The sequence below is a fragment of the Daphnia pulex genome, chromosome 9 (genome assembly GCF_021134715.1).
Source record: "Daphnia pulex isolate KAP4 chromosome 9, ASM2113471v1".
Taxonomy (NCBI): Eukaryota; Metazoa; Arthropoda; class Branchiopoda; order Diplostraca; family Daphniidae; genus Daphnia; species Daphnia pulex.
The window spans coordinates 6,619,814-6,635,082 of record NC_060025.1 but is presented as its reverse complement, the minus strand read 5'-3'; the positions used below and the strand labels follow the sequence as shown (position 1 = coordinate 6,635,082).

Sequence of the window (15,269 nt, the reverse complement as noted above, 5' to 3'; positions counted from 1 at the left end):
GTCCAGTTTCCTTAAGTGGGTGATTGCTGCTGGGGTGCTGTTGGTTTTCCACGTTGTTTGTCTTCTAGTTAGTTCTTGGATGGTGCCATATGCCGGGTTCCATGGCTTTTCGTTTAGTCTGAGGAAGTAGTTGTATGCAAGTTGGTCCCATCTATCCTTTACTGGGTATATGCCAGTCTCGATGTTCAGTATTCCTTTGGGGGTATATTTAAAGCAGCCAATGATTGTGCGGAGAATTTGGTGTTGTGCTTGTTCCAGCTTATCAAGTCTTGTCTTTGGGATGGTTGTGAGGATGGTAGATCCGTAGTCGTATGCACTCCTAATCATGGCTTTGAATATGCGGATGAGTAGGGGAATTTTCAGGGTGTTTTTTCCGTAAGTCATCATACGAATCAGGTTGGCTCTTGTGAGTATTTTGTTCGTGGTTGCTTGGATCTGTGGTTCCCATGACAGTTTGTGGTCCATGATGATGCCAAGGAATTTATACTGCAATACTTCGCTTATAGTGGCTCGGTTGAGTTTGAACTGTTGTGGTGGGTCTTTGTTTCGTTTTCTGGTGAATATCAGCGATGCACACTTACTAACCGAGAATTTGAAGTTCCATTTTGTGGCCCATTCTTCTATTTTGCCTAGTTGCTGTTGGAGTGGGATCGTTGTGGCTGCTTTGTTTTTCGCCGTGGAGTATATTGCGATGTCGTCAGCGAAAAGGGAGGTTTCGCATCCTTCTTCTGGGATTGGGAAGTCCACAAGCATTACGTTGAATAGGAGTGGGCTGAGAACACTTCCCTGAGGGACTCCTTTGGAAATTTTTCTTTCTTCGGATAGGTAGTTGTTCACTCTTGTCCTTATGCCTCTTCCGGTAAGGAAATTTTGTAACCATTTGAGGGTTTGGCCTTTAACGTTTGCTTTTGTAAGTTTGAATAGGAGTCCTTCTATCCATGTGTTGTCGTACGCCTTCGAGATGTCCAGGAATATTGCTGTGGTTGGGTGGCTGCTGTTGAAGCCGGATTTGATTGCTGATTCTATTCTGATTAGATTGTCGGGTGGTGGTACATCCTCTTCGGAATCCGGTTTGGACTTTCGGTAGTATATTCAGATGGTCTAGGTGCCACTTGAGTCGATTATTGATCATTTTTTTTATTATTGGCACATTTCCATTCTTTTGGGATGTATCCTTCCCTGAACATCAAGTTGATTGTTGTGAGTAAATTTTTACGATTTTCTGCGTTTAAGTTTTTCAGCGTTCTGTTGTGGATTCTGTCGAGGCCCATCGCTTTGTCTGGTAGTTGGGAGAGGCTCCTTGTCAATTCTTGGATGCTGAAGTTAGAGTTGAGGGGTTCGGCATCCGGGTTCTTGATTTGTTTTTCAATTTCCTTTACTTGCTCTGGCCTTGTTGGTGGGATGTCATCGTCGTTTGGGGAGAACTGCTCCAAGAAGATGTTGGCTTTCTCCACTGGGTTTCTTGTTTGTTCACCTTTCTGGTTGTTGAGGGGGGCATTGATGGTTTCTCTCCGTCCGTTCATCATTGTTTTTGCGAATTTCCAAAACTTTGATGTGTTTTTTTTCCGTCTAGTGAGTCAATGTGTCTTTCCCACGAGCTGTTTTTCCATTCTAGAATTGTCCTCTTCTTGATTGCTTCCATTTTGTTGAGGTGGGTTTTGTCGATTTGAAGAAGGGTAGAGCGCCACACTTGGTACGCTTTCCTTGCTTGTTTGGCTGCTGCTTTACATTCTTTAGTCCACCACGGCTTTTGGGTCTCACGTGGGTGTGTTTTGTTTTGGGGGGCGAAGAATAGGTTGTTGGCGTAGATCATTGCCGCGTATAGGGTGCTGTAGCTGGTCTCGGCGTTTTGGTTTGGTTGGGTTGCTTTTAGTTGGGTCTCGATTTCTTCGTTCCATTCCTGCCAGGATTCTTTAAATTTCCAGGTTGGGTTGGGTGGTGCGTGTGGTGTAGAGTTGATGCTTAGCTCGATGATTACGGGTAGATGATCACTTCCCCAGTACGGTCCGGTTACTGCAGTTGATAGATGGGCCAGGTTTGGTGTGCACATTGTGAGGTCTATTGTTGCCTTTCGGTTATCGTTCTGGGAGGGTCTTGTTCCGAGATTCTTTGGGGTTATTAGGATGAGTTTGTCGTCGTCTTGAAGGAATTGCTTGAGGTTTCTTCCGGAGGTGTTTGTGTGGTAGCCGTCTTCCCATAAGTCTGCGTGGGCGTTTAAGTCGCCACCTACTATGGCACTATTTCCGGGTTTTTTTAACAGTTCTTCTAATTCTTCGTATGTACACCGATTTCCATTTGGGCAGTACGCCGAGATCAATTCGATTTCTTCGTTGTCTTTTAGCTTGATGATGGCTCCGACTGCTTCTAGGTTTTCGTGGGATGGGACATCTAGTGTGGTATATTGAAAATTCTTTTTGATTAGTATCGCTACTCCTCCTCCTTGGCTACCGCGATTTTTTGTAAACGAGTTATATGCTGAGAATTTAACTTTGTATTCATCTTTCCAATGGGTTTCACTGAGGAGGACAATATGGGGGTTGTGATTTCGTAAGTGATTCTTGAATTCTTCCAGTCTGGATCTGTAGAGTTCTCTTGCGTTCCATTGGATGATTTTGATTGGTGGGATCATTGTTTGGTTGTTTTTTTTTTTGGGTGCTTCAGTTTCACTTCTCCTCTGTGGTTGTGTTGGTTGGGTTCCGCTTCCCTGGTTTCTGGTTTTCGTATAAGGTGTTAGGTCTGCTGTCTTTCTTTGGTATTTTTCTTTTTGTCGGGCGATCCTATCTAGTCTGTCTTGTTCGAACATGGCACACATCATTGTCAATCGGTTGTCCAGGCTGGAGAATCCGATTGCCATTTGGGCCTCTAGTTCCATTATCGGTCCCAGTTGTGTCTTGATCAAGGTGATTTCTAGTTCAACTTTTTCTAGTCTCGTGCCGATGTCGCTCGGGGTGTCTTGTCTTGTTGCTGCTTATCGGAGTTCTTCAATTTGGGCTTTGAGGTCGTCGATTTCTCGTCTGGTCGGAGCGTCTTCATTGGTGTGGTGTCTCGGTAATTGCTGTTGTGCTGTTGGTTTGGGTGAACTACTGTGGAGTTTGCCGGCTTCGGTCACCGACATATTGTTCACATATGCAAATTTTATTATTTCTTGTCTTCTGGCGAAGATAGGGCATTCTGCTGTTCCTGCTTCGTGGTCGTTTCCTTCGCACGTCGGGCACTTTGGTGGGCTGGTGCACTGTTGGTCTTCTTCATGGGCACAGGCGCAGGTTCTACACACTTGACCAACGGGGCATGGTTCTTCCGGATGTCCGAATAACCAACACTTTCGGCACAGGTACGGTCTTGGGATGAATTTTTTAACTAAGAACACTTCGTGGGCGATGATGACTTCGCGCGGGAGGGTTGTTGTGTCGAAGTGTAGAGTGACCATTGTAGAGATGGTCGTAGTGTTGTTGGGTCCTCGTTTGGTGAATCTTTTCACTGTTTTCACCCCTTGGTTTGCTAGGAGGCTGAGGAGTTCTTCTTCTGTGTTGTTTGGTGGCACGTTGTAGATGACGTCTCTCACCTCTTGTTCCGATTTGCATAGTGAACATGAGATTTGGAATTGTTTCGCCGCTTTCTGTTGGAGAAGTAAGTTCTTTTGCTTGTTGGTTGTCGGGTAGATGTAGAGTTCACCTCTTTGTTTCCACTTTGTTCCGGGCCTCACTTGGCCGATTATGTCGATGATTCCGGCGATGAGGCTTTTCGGTGAGGTTCATTAGCCTGAACGAGCATGGTTCACTCTAATGGTGTGGTTGTCGGTTCCTTTTCTTTTTAGTTGTGTAGTATTTTCTGTTGAGTCTTCGATGTTCTCGGATTCACGAGTTGAGCAATCGGGATCGGGATCTTCACCGTTGACGTCCATGTTTGCGCGGGGAGGGGGAAGGGGTTTACCCCTTGTTTTGTCACTTTGCGCGCTATTGAGATAATTAAAGACGAGCAGAGGCGACTTCAGCGCGACTTTCCGGCCGGGAACGGAAGGCTACATGGCGCCGGAATTACTGAATGGAATGTCACAGAATAAAGGCCAGCAGATGAGAAAAGTGTTGGCTACCGTCCACAGTGACGCTTACTCTCTGGGAATCATAATTGGCTTCACGGTTTGAAAGGACAACATCCATTTGGAAATCAGCAAATGATACGGGGCCGAGTCATGGAAAGCGGAGCGGAACCTGTTCTTCTAGGCAATTTGGATTGGGACGTGACGGATTTGATTCTGCGATTGACCAGAGAAGATCCCGAAGAGAGGCCTAATATTTCCTTGCTAATTTATCACCCATATTTCGTACTGGCCAATGAGAAAAGCCGGGCTCACTTTGCGGATAAAATAGATGATTATTTCAATCTTTTTCAATCGCCGTACGAAGCGCGAATGACGTACGTCAACGAAGTCAAAATTCAGGAATGGATGCAAATTATTACAAGCCAGACGGAAAGAGAAACCAATTTTGAAGTGAAAAAGTGGCTTGAGCAAGTAAATCCTGTATATACAGTACCCTCACAAAGTTTGGAAACACGGTGAGTGTTTCCGCGCTTCTAACATGGCGGCTTACGGGCCAAAGTGTCTCCCTTTATTTCGCGATAACTCGAGTTATTAGAGCTAAGCGTCATTCGTGGCATTATACGACATACGATTGTGCGGAATATCTTAGCAGTGTCAATATGTCTGGTCCCAAATATGTGTCAGTTTATTGGGAACAGGAAAATAAATTTACAACACAAAAAATATCTTGTGTAAGAAACCCAAGCCAACTAAAAAACTCCAAACTTGTTGACGATGTTGAACATCAGGGGAGAGAGAAAGACAAACCACAGAATGGCTGGCAATGCTTTCCAGGAAGAATCATAGCAATTGGAGGTGAGTCATTTAAAACTTATTTACAACCAGAATCTACTCAAATAATAAATAATTTTCATTTTTTAGCCAAGAAAAAATCAACTGAAGCAAAGGGTTTTCTCAAGTACCAAGAAATTACAGTAGCAGAAAGGGAAGGTGGTGAAATCGCAGGAACTCAAACTGTTTTGGATTCCAGTTCAGCGGAATCAGATTCATCTTCCTCAAGTACATGTTATGACAACATTCCTTCGACATTTTTTGAAAGTCAGCTTCAAGCTAAGGTATATGGTTAATTGAGTGTTTGTTTTATGTGCCGTCATTTTTAATTTATACTCTTGGTTTACAATGCATAGCTAAATGAGGATATTCCTTCAAGTCAGCAGCTTCAATCTAAGGACAAGGCAAAAGCTAAGATTCCTTCGACAACTTCTGAAAGTCAGCTTCAATCTAAGGTATTAGATGGTATTTGTTTACGTGCCCTCATTTATAACTTATGTACACTTTTGGTGCTTAAGGACAAGACAAAGAAAGCGAGTAAGTCAGCAAGAGCTGAACTCTCTGATGGTGATGTAGAGGAGCTTCAATCTAAGGACAAGGCAAAAGCTAAGATTCCTTCGACAACTTTTGAAAGTCAGCTTAAATCTAAGGTATTAGATGGGATTTGTTTATGTGCCCTCATTTATAACTTATGTACACTTTTGCTTAAGGAAAAGACAAAGAAAGCGAGTAAGTCAGCAAGAGTCTCTGATGGTGATGGTGATGTTGAGGAGCTTCAATTTAAGGTATTACATGGGATTTGTTTAAGTGCCCTAATTTATAACTTATGTACACTTTTGCTTAAGGCCAAGACAGAGAAAGCGAGTAGGCCTAAGTCAGCAACAGCTGAACTATCTGATGGTGATTCTGATAGTGATCTCTTGAGCCGCGAAGAGTTGCTACTGAAACTAAAAAAGGTGAATCGGGTTTAAAATGATTTAAAAACGTTGTTTACGTTTTTTTGAGGGAAGAACGGGGAGAAGAGGGAGAATGGGACGAATGGGGGAGAAGAGGAAACGTGGGTCCCCTTTTTTTTCGTACGCCCTCCTCCCTCCCATTTGTCCCATTCTCCCTCTTCTCCCCGTTCTTCCCTCAAAAAAACGTAAACAACACGTTTCATTAATTTATTTAAAAAAACGTGAATTCAAAAAAAAATTACATCAAAATATTCCCTATTCATTTAGCAATTTAATCACTGCTATAGATTTGTTAAAAGATAAACTTGGAAGAAACTACACTCTATATTCGGAGAGACCCTCACAAAACCCATAAGAGCTCAACAAAAAATAAACCCAGTATGGCCGCCGCGAGGTTGCCATGGCTGGGGTACGCGTTATTGGTTTGCTCTATTACCTGGAATGATGGGCATATAGCTATTATTAATCCATATATAAAGCAGTAATCTACGAAATCAACAACTTCCACTCGTGTGCCAAAAAAACATGTAGGGGAGACCGGGGCTAGTAGGCCATTTTTTCACACACCCGCTCCTGGGAGTCGTAATTTTCATTGAAATGATAAAATTTTTAGCTTAAATGAAACCTTATTATCTTAACTAAAAAGTAGCGTCAAAAAATTCTAAGAAAAGGAAAAGTTTATGCCAAAAAATACGTTTTAATGCGACACCTAAAATGGGCAACTTGCCCCAACTACGGGGTAAGTTGCCCAATGAATTGGGGCAAGTTGGCATTGCATTTTTACACAGCATTTGGGACATGCTACACACACACACAAAATGTTTTCACATTCACATTCACACCACGAACCCATAAACCAACTTTTAAAAACATACACTGAATTAATCTTGTTTTTAAGCATAACACGATTCTTCTGTGGTGTGTAAATGAGACACTGCACTGCAACTTCTGGATAAAATCTCTTGAGTCAACAAGTCTGACCTAGTTCAAGTTTTGTCGATGTTGGTTAGTGGTAATTGGAGATTCATTGTGGGCGTAAATTGAAAGCTTTCTTACACAGGACAGGAAAACATAAATGTCTGCTTATCGATGGAAACAATGAACTAGTATAGTCCTTTCTTCATCTATGAAAACCTGCCGATAAAATTTTTGTAGACTCATTAGCTCAATTTATTATTCTGAAGACTGCATTTAGTTTCTTTGTTACCTGGTATAACCTGGAGAAACCACATTTAAGTTTGCAGGCACTTTTTCTAGATATCTGTTCCAATAATTGAAGAAATTCCCTTCTTCTTTCTGTCAATGTAGCTTTACAGACTTCTTCTTGGTATATAAAATGGGATTCACACATTGGTAACTCTTCTTACTTCTTTTAAAACCATTTCAATGGCTCTTTCAATTGTAACACAACGCCAGTCTTTCCTCTTCAACACAGTTTTTGGTAATCTAAAAAGAAAAAGAAAGGAAATTTTAACAGAGCCACAGGACTATAAAAAACAGGCCAACTTGCCCCCGAAAAAACGGCCGACCTACCCCATGGGTAGGTGTCATAGCATCTTTTCAAATTACTTACATAAATGAACACAAAATTGGAAAAACTATTTGATTACCAGTTGGCTAAATGAATTACCTTTCTAAAAAAGCAAATCTCTTGCTTGTACACTCAATACCTAATTGATGAAAAGGTAATCACTCCGGGAAAAAAAGTTACTGGCGGGTGACGAAAAACGTTTTTGGGCTTTAACAAGCGATCCACGATTCAAGTAGACCGAAATCCCGGAGTGGCTTTCCAGATCTAAATCCGGAAAAGGCCTTAAAAATATAAAAAAATATAAACATGTTTGTCTTCGCACGCCGGATTTACCTGCGTTTGCAGAATGACAAAATTCCTACCCGTTTAGGAGTTATTTAGCTCTAAAGTTTGGGTTTTTTAAATTTTGTCAGAAAGTGGGGGGGGGGCTTTGACATCCATTTTGGGAAAAGCGGGGGAGCTAGGGAAAAAACTAATTTTTTTAAAAGGTTTATTGCATACTCAACCATTGAAATCCAAAAGGAATTTTCTTTCCGGATTTTATTGGTTGAGATATGACTGATTTAGTGAAAGGATAATTTAGCTGGTTTCCCTCCCTGGCTTGCAGCCATTTTTTCGTACGGTCCGCTGCGCTCCTGGTGGAAGCCAGCAGAAGGTCTTATATATCGGCCTTCACATTAGACCCATTGCATTTATACAGGCCTTCATATATAGTGAACCCAGATTTCTTATTGGCCGATGTATAAGACCTTCTGCTGGCTTCCACCAGGAGCGCAGCGGACCGTACGAAAAAATGGCTGCAAGCCAGGGAGGGAAACCAGCTAAATTATCCTTTCACTAAATCAGTCATATCTCAACCAATAAAATCCGGAAAGAAAATTCCTTTTGGATTTCAATGGTTGAGTATGCAATAAACCTTTTAAAAAAATTAGTTTTTTCCCTAGCTCCCCCGCTTTTCCCAAAATGGATGTCAAAGCCCCCCCCCCCACTTTCTGACAAAATTCAAAAAACCCAGACTTTAGAGCTAAATAACTCCTAAACGGATAGGAATTTTGTCATTCTGCAAACGCAGGTAAATCCGGCGTGCAAAGACAAACATGCCTATATTTTGTTTATATTTTTAAGGCCTTTTCCGGATTTAGATCTGGAAAGCCGCTCCGGGATTTCGGTCTACTTGAATCGTGGATCGCTTGTTAAAACGTCACGGTTTAAGTGCAGACGAAAAAAAAATTGGTACACACCATCTATTGATAAAACTGAACAATCTGGCTATTTTGAAAAATTGTGGATTGGAAGTGGCGCCAAATTAAAGGGAAAAGAGCGACTTACCCCTAGGCCAACTAGCCCCGGTCTCCCCTACAGCATTCCTACGGTTAATTCAAAATGTTCAAAATGGGTAATTACGTTTGACAGTGATGTTTAACGTAAGAATAATAATAATGAATGATCATTTATCTAAAGTAAAAAAGTCACGCTCATATCGTATATGTACATCGTGATTTATGAGCATACAAATTTAATATAAATAATAGCATAGCTATGCAATTAATCGATGCTGAGATTTAAAGCATGTTGGGAATGAATCATGATATGAGAAAGTAATTATACGAAGCAACAAAATCAATAGTGTTCTTGGGCATTTCAAAGAAATATAGCATTTATACTAACTAAGGGTTTTTTATCGTGAAAAGGAATTATGTATTTTTAATTGAAAAGGGGACTTAATTTTATTTCAACGAATGTTAGATATGTAGAAAGGCATGTCGTGCAAACGATGGACCATTACAACGTGAAAGAATGTTGAAAAAGTTTATATGATAGATTTAATGATGATTTTTCGTATAATGGAATTTTTTTCAGAATAAGAATATTTAATCACAGTTTCAAATTATTTTACTTTGAATCCGTACAACAGAATATTAATCAATCCCGCTGCCATGTCGATCCAACAACAATGTGGATTGTGGAATTCTTCAGTAGTCAAATTATTATCTAGTTAGAAAACTCTTTATCGCGTCGAATGTGTGAAGAAAGCTATTTGAAATTTCCTACACGATGGCGATAATCTATATGAAGAGAATCAAGGCAGTGGAGGCTACGGGGAATTATATCAGATAAATCAAATTTTCATAAAATGTGTATCTGTGCTTTTGCGATTTATATAAGAGAAAAAAATAAGCAAGGCATTTAGTACGCCTTCCAAATATTTATAGTAGTCTGAATACTACACTAGCTGGAATGGACAGTGAACGGTTCGCGGATTTCCATTGTGATTGAAGTATTCTTTTTTTCAAGCTTTTTTTTGTATACAGGTTTCAAATTTCTTCAGTCTTCTGATTCACAGACGAAAATTGCGGGTGTAATTGGTTTTGGAAAGTGACTGCTACTGGTGGCAATAGATTGAGCTACGGGGGGAGGGTGGTGTCATACGATCGTACCACGAAAGTCTAGAGACTCCTCAGAGTCGCTACACTGTTGATCGGCCGGTGGAGTCACCTCCAAACCAATGCTGCCGTTAAGAGGAATTTTGATGCTTCCTCCACGGAACCCCGCCCCGCCAAAAGAGCCACCAATCCCTACTGAAGGCTCCAAATTTAAACTGACTTCCTCTACACTTGACGTGTTACGTGCGATTAACCCTTGTCGTAGAGAACTAGACCGTCTCATTAATATGTCGTCGACACGAAGTGAATGAGACCTGCCACGATTTGCACCCAGGCCGGATGGGGGACCTAACGAGATGTCTGGGCTATCCGGTAGCGAGAGGGAATTGGCTTTTTGTGGCATCGGTTTAGTGCTGTTGCGACGACGTCTTTCTTCGCAAATGTTGATGTGCGATCGACGGCGACTGTTGTGTCGTTCGAACGTCTTCTGAGCCGAGAAGGGACTCGGTCGGATCAGATAACTGACGTTACAAAACAAAATAATAATAAGGAGGAATTAGTTTATAGTTAATGTATTTTTTAACTTGAAAAAAAATCTTACATAATATCGCCTTCTTCCAGCTTTAAATCACAGCTGGGGTTTATGATGACATAAGAAAGAGATGATCTCTTTTCTGACACATCGTCATAGTCGAGGGTATCGATACCTAGGCTGTCCATCCTTGAACGAACTAAGCTGGCAATTTCAGCTCGTTCAATGAGTTGTGTATGATTATCACGAGCCTCGTCAGTCAGCTTTCATTTTCGCGGTAATTGGAAAAGAAAATGGACATCAAGATCAAATTAATAAAATTAAGACTGCCATCTATTTACCAGTGAAACACGGCCGGGATGTTGACGTGAATGGACAGGGCCTTCATAGTTCCCTCGTCGGGGGATATCAGCACAGCCAGTATCTTCTCGAGCCATATCCTCGCTTGTCTATTTAAAATAAGAGAGAGAAAATTTTGGGGTATTCAAATTTCAAAAGCAAAATGAATCAATTTAAATATTATAGGTGTAGTTACAGTTTCGGAGTTGGATGTATCTTGCGTCCTATAGATGCCAATAGGTATTTCACATGTGGTGGAACACAGTTTCTGATAAAGTCGTCCGTAAGTGCGGATCCACATATCTTCCTTGGTAATCTTCATCTGCGACCCAAGCCGATTTTTATTGTTCGACTCAAATTAATCGTCAAAACTAAAAAAAAAAAAATACTAACCGAACTCAGAAATCCGGATCCGGGAGCTTGGTCGATGCCAAGCAAGAGACGGACGAAGGTGATCACGTAGTCCTTGACGAAAGCTTGATACAGTAGAGTGTCCAACATGCTGGCTGAGAAGACGCTTCCGGCCGCAAAGGGCAGTCGAAACATGTAGGAAATGTGTGATCCTCGCTCCTTCTCAGCCTTTTCCATACGTGACAGATGCAAAGCGTACTTATCATGAGCACGAAACTGCATAAAACGCATGTTGGACGATTGGCTTAGTTCCGTAATGGTTTTAATGCTCGGGAAAAACCTATTAATTCCGCACGGTATTTCGGAATAATAATTTTAATTAGAAATGTAAATTTTTTTCTTCTGCCAATTCATTACTTGAACATCGTCTGAACCGAGACAATAGTGTTGCAATCAGAAAGTGTGTCTTCTTCAGCTGAATTAGAGAATTCCTTGTTGACGACGACTACGTTTTCGGCTAGTATAATGCCGGCTTTAATTAAATCGTCCAAACTAAAAAAAATTCAATCACAATGTGATTAGTCAGTTTTAAAAAAATAGAGTTTGTCATTTCAAAATAAGGTGTGGCGTATGATCCTACCAGTCAATTGTACCAAGCATCCAATAGACGAAAGGAAAATAAGAGATAGAGTCGAGGAAGGCAACATCTGGCTTGCGTTCCAGCAGCAGCACAATGGGATTTAAACTCGACTTTGTGCGAAAATGAGCTCTCAGCGGAATGACAAAATTATAGATGCCCGTCGACGCGTAGTCAGCTGCCAGGATGATGACTTTGTTGGACCAATTGTATTCCTTGGCGCTCCGGTGGCTCGAATGCTCGCACACCTAATTCAATGGACGAAAAATTCCATTGATAAAACTTTGCGCACTTTTTTTTTCGCTGGGTAAAAGTTCTACCTGAGTGAGTTGTAAGCAGCAAAGTGGTTTCTTCTCTTTCAGTAGGTAGCACAATGTGGGGCTAACGCCGATGTAAGGTGACACCGGAGGAAAACCTTTCACGATCCTGTTTTTTTTTTTAATTATTATTATTATTTATATTATTTTTTAATAACTATAATTTAATTCGTTACAAATACAGTATTTTAACTTACGAGATTTTTTCTGTGGGAGCAGGCCAAGGAACGTCGTCCTCGATCTCATCTTCACTATCTTCCGTGGCTGCCTGATGCCCGGCTACCAGGTTTATGGTTGAGCCCGAGAACATATCGGGCACTGGCAAGATGCTTGGCCGTCGGCTTTCTGAAAATGAATTAGATTGGATATTAATTCTCAGTAATGTGATATTCGTTGTTGCGTTCGTACAGATACGACAGATACGATTGACCTTTTCATACAGACAGAGCTGCGTGAGTTATAGCCTTGTAGGTGCAAATTATGTGTCTTTTGGGACGCTCATTCCAATGTCTTAGAACTGACTAATTGATTGTTATAACAACTACAAATAGTAATCGTTTAGGCTTTCCATAATAACTTTAAAAAAAAGAAAAAAACTACTATTTGGATATCGTTGTTTAAATTTAGAGGGAAATGATCTTGCTGGATGCCTTGTTATATCTTACTGAAAATTGTTAATGCTAGAGATAAATTTTTAATTTAGACTAAGATAAAATTATTAGACAAGTTCTGAAATTAAAAAAAAAAATGCCTGCTGTCTGGATAAACACTTTACCGCTCTACTTCATAAACCTGTAATTTCCGTCACACGAACCCACTTACCCCGTCTCCTCCACACGAAAGTAAAGGCCTTAATCAAATACTTGTGGGTGATTATAACCAACATTCTAATTGAAAAAGAAACTAGCAAGCTGAAAAGAGCCAGAAATAAGCAAGAAAATGTTCATGAAATGTCGTGCACTTCCAGATCATCTCCACGTCTAATAGTTGGAACGCAATTTGGCTAAAATTACTGTCAACTTCATACATAGCGTGTTCGGCCATTCTAATATCATTCCGCTTATAGCTTCGACCCGCTTTGACCTCTCGATATAAATAGCTAGCTGCTAGCTGCACCCACGCTGAGGCTCTGACCACGTCAACGGCACATCACTCTCATCGGACGAAAAGTCAACAACCCCCCTTAATAAAGCAAAGGCTTATTTATCAAGTCATCGACAACGGATCATCAAACAAACACGTACTCTAAGGGCACTAGTCTATAATAGAGCGTCTTAATTCGGCCGCTAATACTCTATACAAATACTCTGCACCTAATACCCGACTAATACACTGCTAATTAACTCATGCTGCTGTGCTGCACGCGAGACCCGATTCACCCGACGCCAACAAAGATAACAAAGACAGAGATGCGATATGACGTTGTTGATATTGGATGATGACTGGAAGTGATAAAAGAAAAGGCGGACCGTGGGGATCACAACACGGTAGGCCCTATACGCTATACCCTGTCAGACACACACTTCTGGCAGGATTGATTGGAATCGTACATCTCCAGATAAATCTTTAAAAATCACTTATGGCATACGAGTCTTGATCATACAAAAGACGCTAACAATGTCATATCATAGAGAACAATGTCATAACTGTCATATCATAGAGAAAATTCTTATTTGTCTTTGTTTTATTTGTTTTATTTGTTTGTTTTTTTTCTTAAAGAAAGTCCAAGTCACTTTTATTTTTGGCGCAATTTGAATTTTGTAGACTCACCGCAATGACCAGTCGGAACGGCTAGAAGGCCCGGTGAATCACTTTTCGGCACGCCGAGGAAATTGCTTCCGCCGCCCAAAATCGCTGCATTGCCCAGACTCTGGTTTCCTAGCGAACAAGCCGTTGTGCTGTCAACCGAATCGTTGCGATTAATAAAACTGCCCCGGCGCGGCATCCCAGTGTCAAATACTAAAACAAACCATCAAACATCCGCAGAAATGGTTAAATGGTGAAATCAAAATTGACGTCATTGTTTGTTGTTCAAAAAATTCAGAAATTACAGTTTGGCGACGAACAGCGAGCTGGTAATCCGTCGTAAATATTTCCCTGGAACGAGGTCTGCGTTCGGCTAGTCGGAATGATGTGTCGGGCCGACGTGATTCCGCTTGTCGTCGTCGTCGTCGTCAAAACGGTTTCTTTCGATTTGAAACCTCCTGACGGCGTGGAAGTCACTCCAGCCTCCAAATTAGTTTGCTGAGTGCTACTGCTGGTTGGCTGTTGTTGCATCTGGGCGGCTGGATCCGAACTGCAGGCCGTGGGTGTCGCCACGAAGGCCGAATTCTCCTCTTTGGTGATGCTCATGTAAAAGCAAATGTCCGTCTTTTTCATGATGTGTCGCGGGCCGGGATTCAGCAGGATGGTTTCTTCGTAGAATTCCGGCAACTCGGCCGGCCTGACTCCCACCAGCGCCACTCCGTACTTGCGGTGGGAATGAAAACTGGCGTACGTGAAACTTTTGCCGTCGTATTCGCCAAAGAAGCGGCTCTCGGCCAGCAAGATGTGGTAGATCTCATTGCCACTGCATTTGCCGTACAGCCTGTGCCACTCTTCGTCGGACACTTGACCTTCCCTTGATGGTTATAATAAAAGAAGAAATAATAAAAAAAAAGACTGTTTAGTATTAGTGCAGTTAGTGGTACAATTGGTACATGCCAACAGATAACAGAGTCGTATTAGAAAGGCGCAATAAAACGGATTTAAGTTGATTGCGTTTAATGATACGTTTAGATATTGTTACGATTGGAGTCGACCGATAAAAACAGGCAGCACTTACTGGCCACGAGACGTGTGGAGAAGTAGTGTTACCAGAGTGGACGTCCCAGGAGCCAAGCAGTTGTTAGCCAACAAGGCGTACTGCGCACAGAAAAATATTTAGCTTTGATTTTGTCTAGAAGACGCTCACAAATTTGGGGGTCATGGGATGCTCGTAAAGGAAGCCTCCACGACGCACTCTGTGAGTGCAGCTGTGTGAGGTGAAAAACCAAAACAGTCGAAACGAGTCATGCGGACCAATATGATTCATTCATCAAGATGTTCGGTACATATCAACCCTTTGTTAATCGTTAGCTTTAAAAAAATAAATAAATAAGGCCTACCTTGAATTCGTCCTCACACACAACGTGCTGTGCAAACTTGACGTGCAGCTTGTTCTCCGGTCGGAAAATCTGAACATACTGGGGCACTTCCGGCGCAAAATCTTTGACGGCCCACGAACGTAAAATCGTGTGTTCATCCTACAAGAAAAATTCAATAAGCGAATCATTGTGTTTTTAAGATCAATTAATAGCATCTCGTAATTTTT

General features: G+C 41.5%; 1 protein-coding gene and 1 long non-coding RNA gene across 5 annotated transcripts in view; both read right to left on the bottom strand.

Moving 5' to 3' along the window:
* Positions 1-6,485: 6,485 nt before the first annotated feature.
* On the bottom strand, positions 6,486-7,564 carry LOC124201829. The gene is made up of 3 exons (XR_006877710.1): positions 7,457-7,564; positions 7,034-7,272; positions 6,486-6,960 (listed from the first exon to the last, which is right to left on the bottom strand). It is a non-coding gene; the product is annotated as an uncharacterized LOC124201829 (long non-coding RNA).
* A 1,262-nt stretch (positions 7,565-8,826) lies between these two features.
* Positions 8,827-15,269, bottom strand: part of LOC124201828 (potassium channel subfamily T member 2-like) — a 42,874-nt gene continuing 36,431 nt past the window's right edge. For all 4 annotated transcript variants that reach the window (XM_046598071.1, XM_046598069.1, XM_046598070.1 and 1 more), the window contains 13 exons: positions 15,064-15,201; positions 14,742-14,821; positions 13,969-14,537; positions 13,688-13,876; positions 12,115-12,262; positions 11,921-12,026; positions 11,604-11,848; positions 11,381-11,515; positions 11,006-11,303; positions 10,809-10,934; positions 10,615-10,722; positions 10,343-10,536; positions 8,827-10,262 (listed from right to left, as the gene is read on the bottom strand). In XM_046598071.1, coding sequence (XP_046454027.1) covers positions 9,782-10,262; positions 10,343-10,536; positions 10,615-10,722; positions 10,809-10,934; positions 11,006-11,303; positions 11,381-11,515; positions 11,604-11,848; positions 11,921-12,026; positions 12,115-12,262; positions 13,688-13,876; positions 13,969-14,537; positions 14,742-14,821; positions 15,064-15,201 — 2,817 coding nt within the window. In that variant the 3' untranslated portion in view covers positions 8,827-9,781. The remainder of the gene's footprint in view (positions 10,263-10,342; positions 10,537-10,614; positions 10,723-10,808; positions 10,935-11,005; positions 11,304-11,380; positions 11,516-11,603; positions 11,849-11,920; positions 12,027-12,114; positions 12,263-13,687; positions 13,877-13,968; positions 14,538-14,741; positions 14,822-15,063; positions 15,202-15,269) is intronic.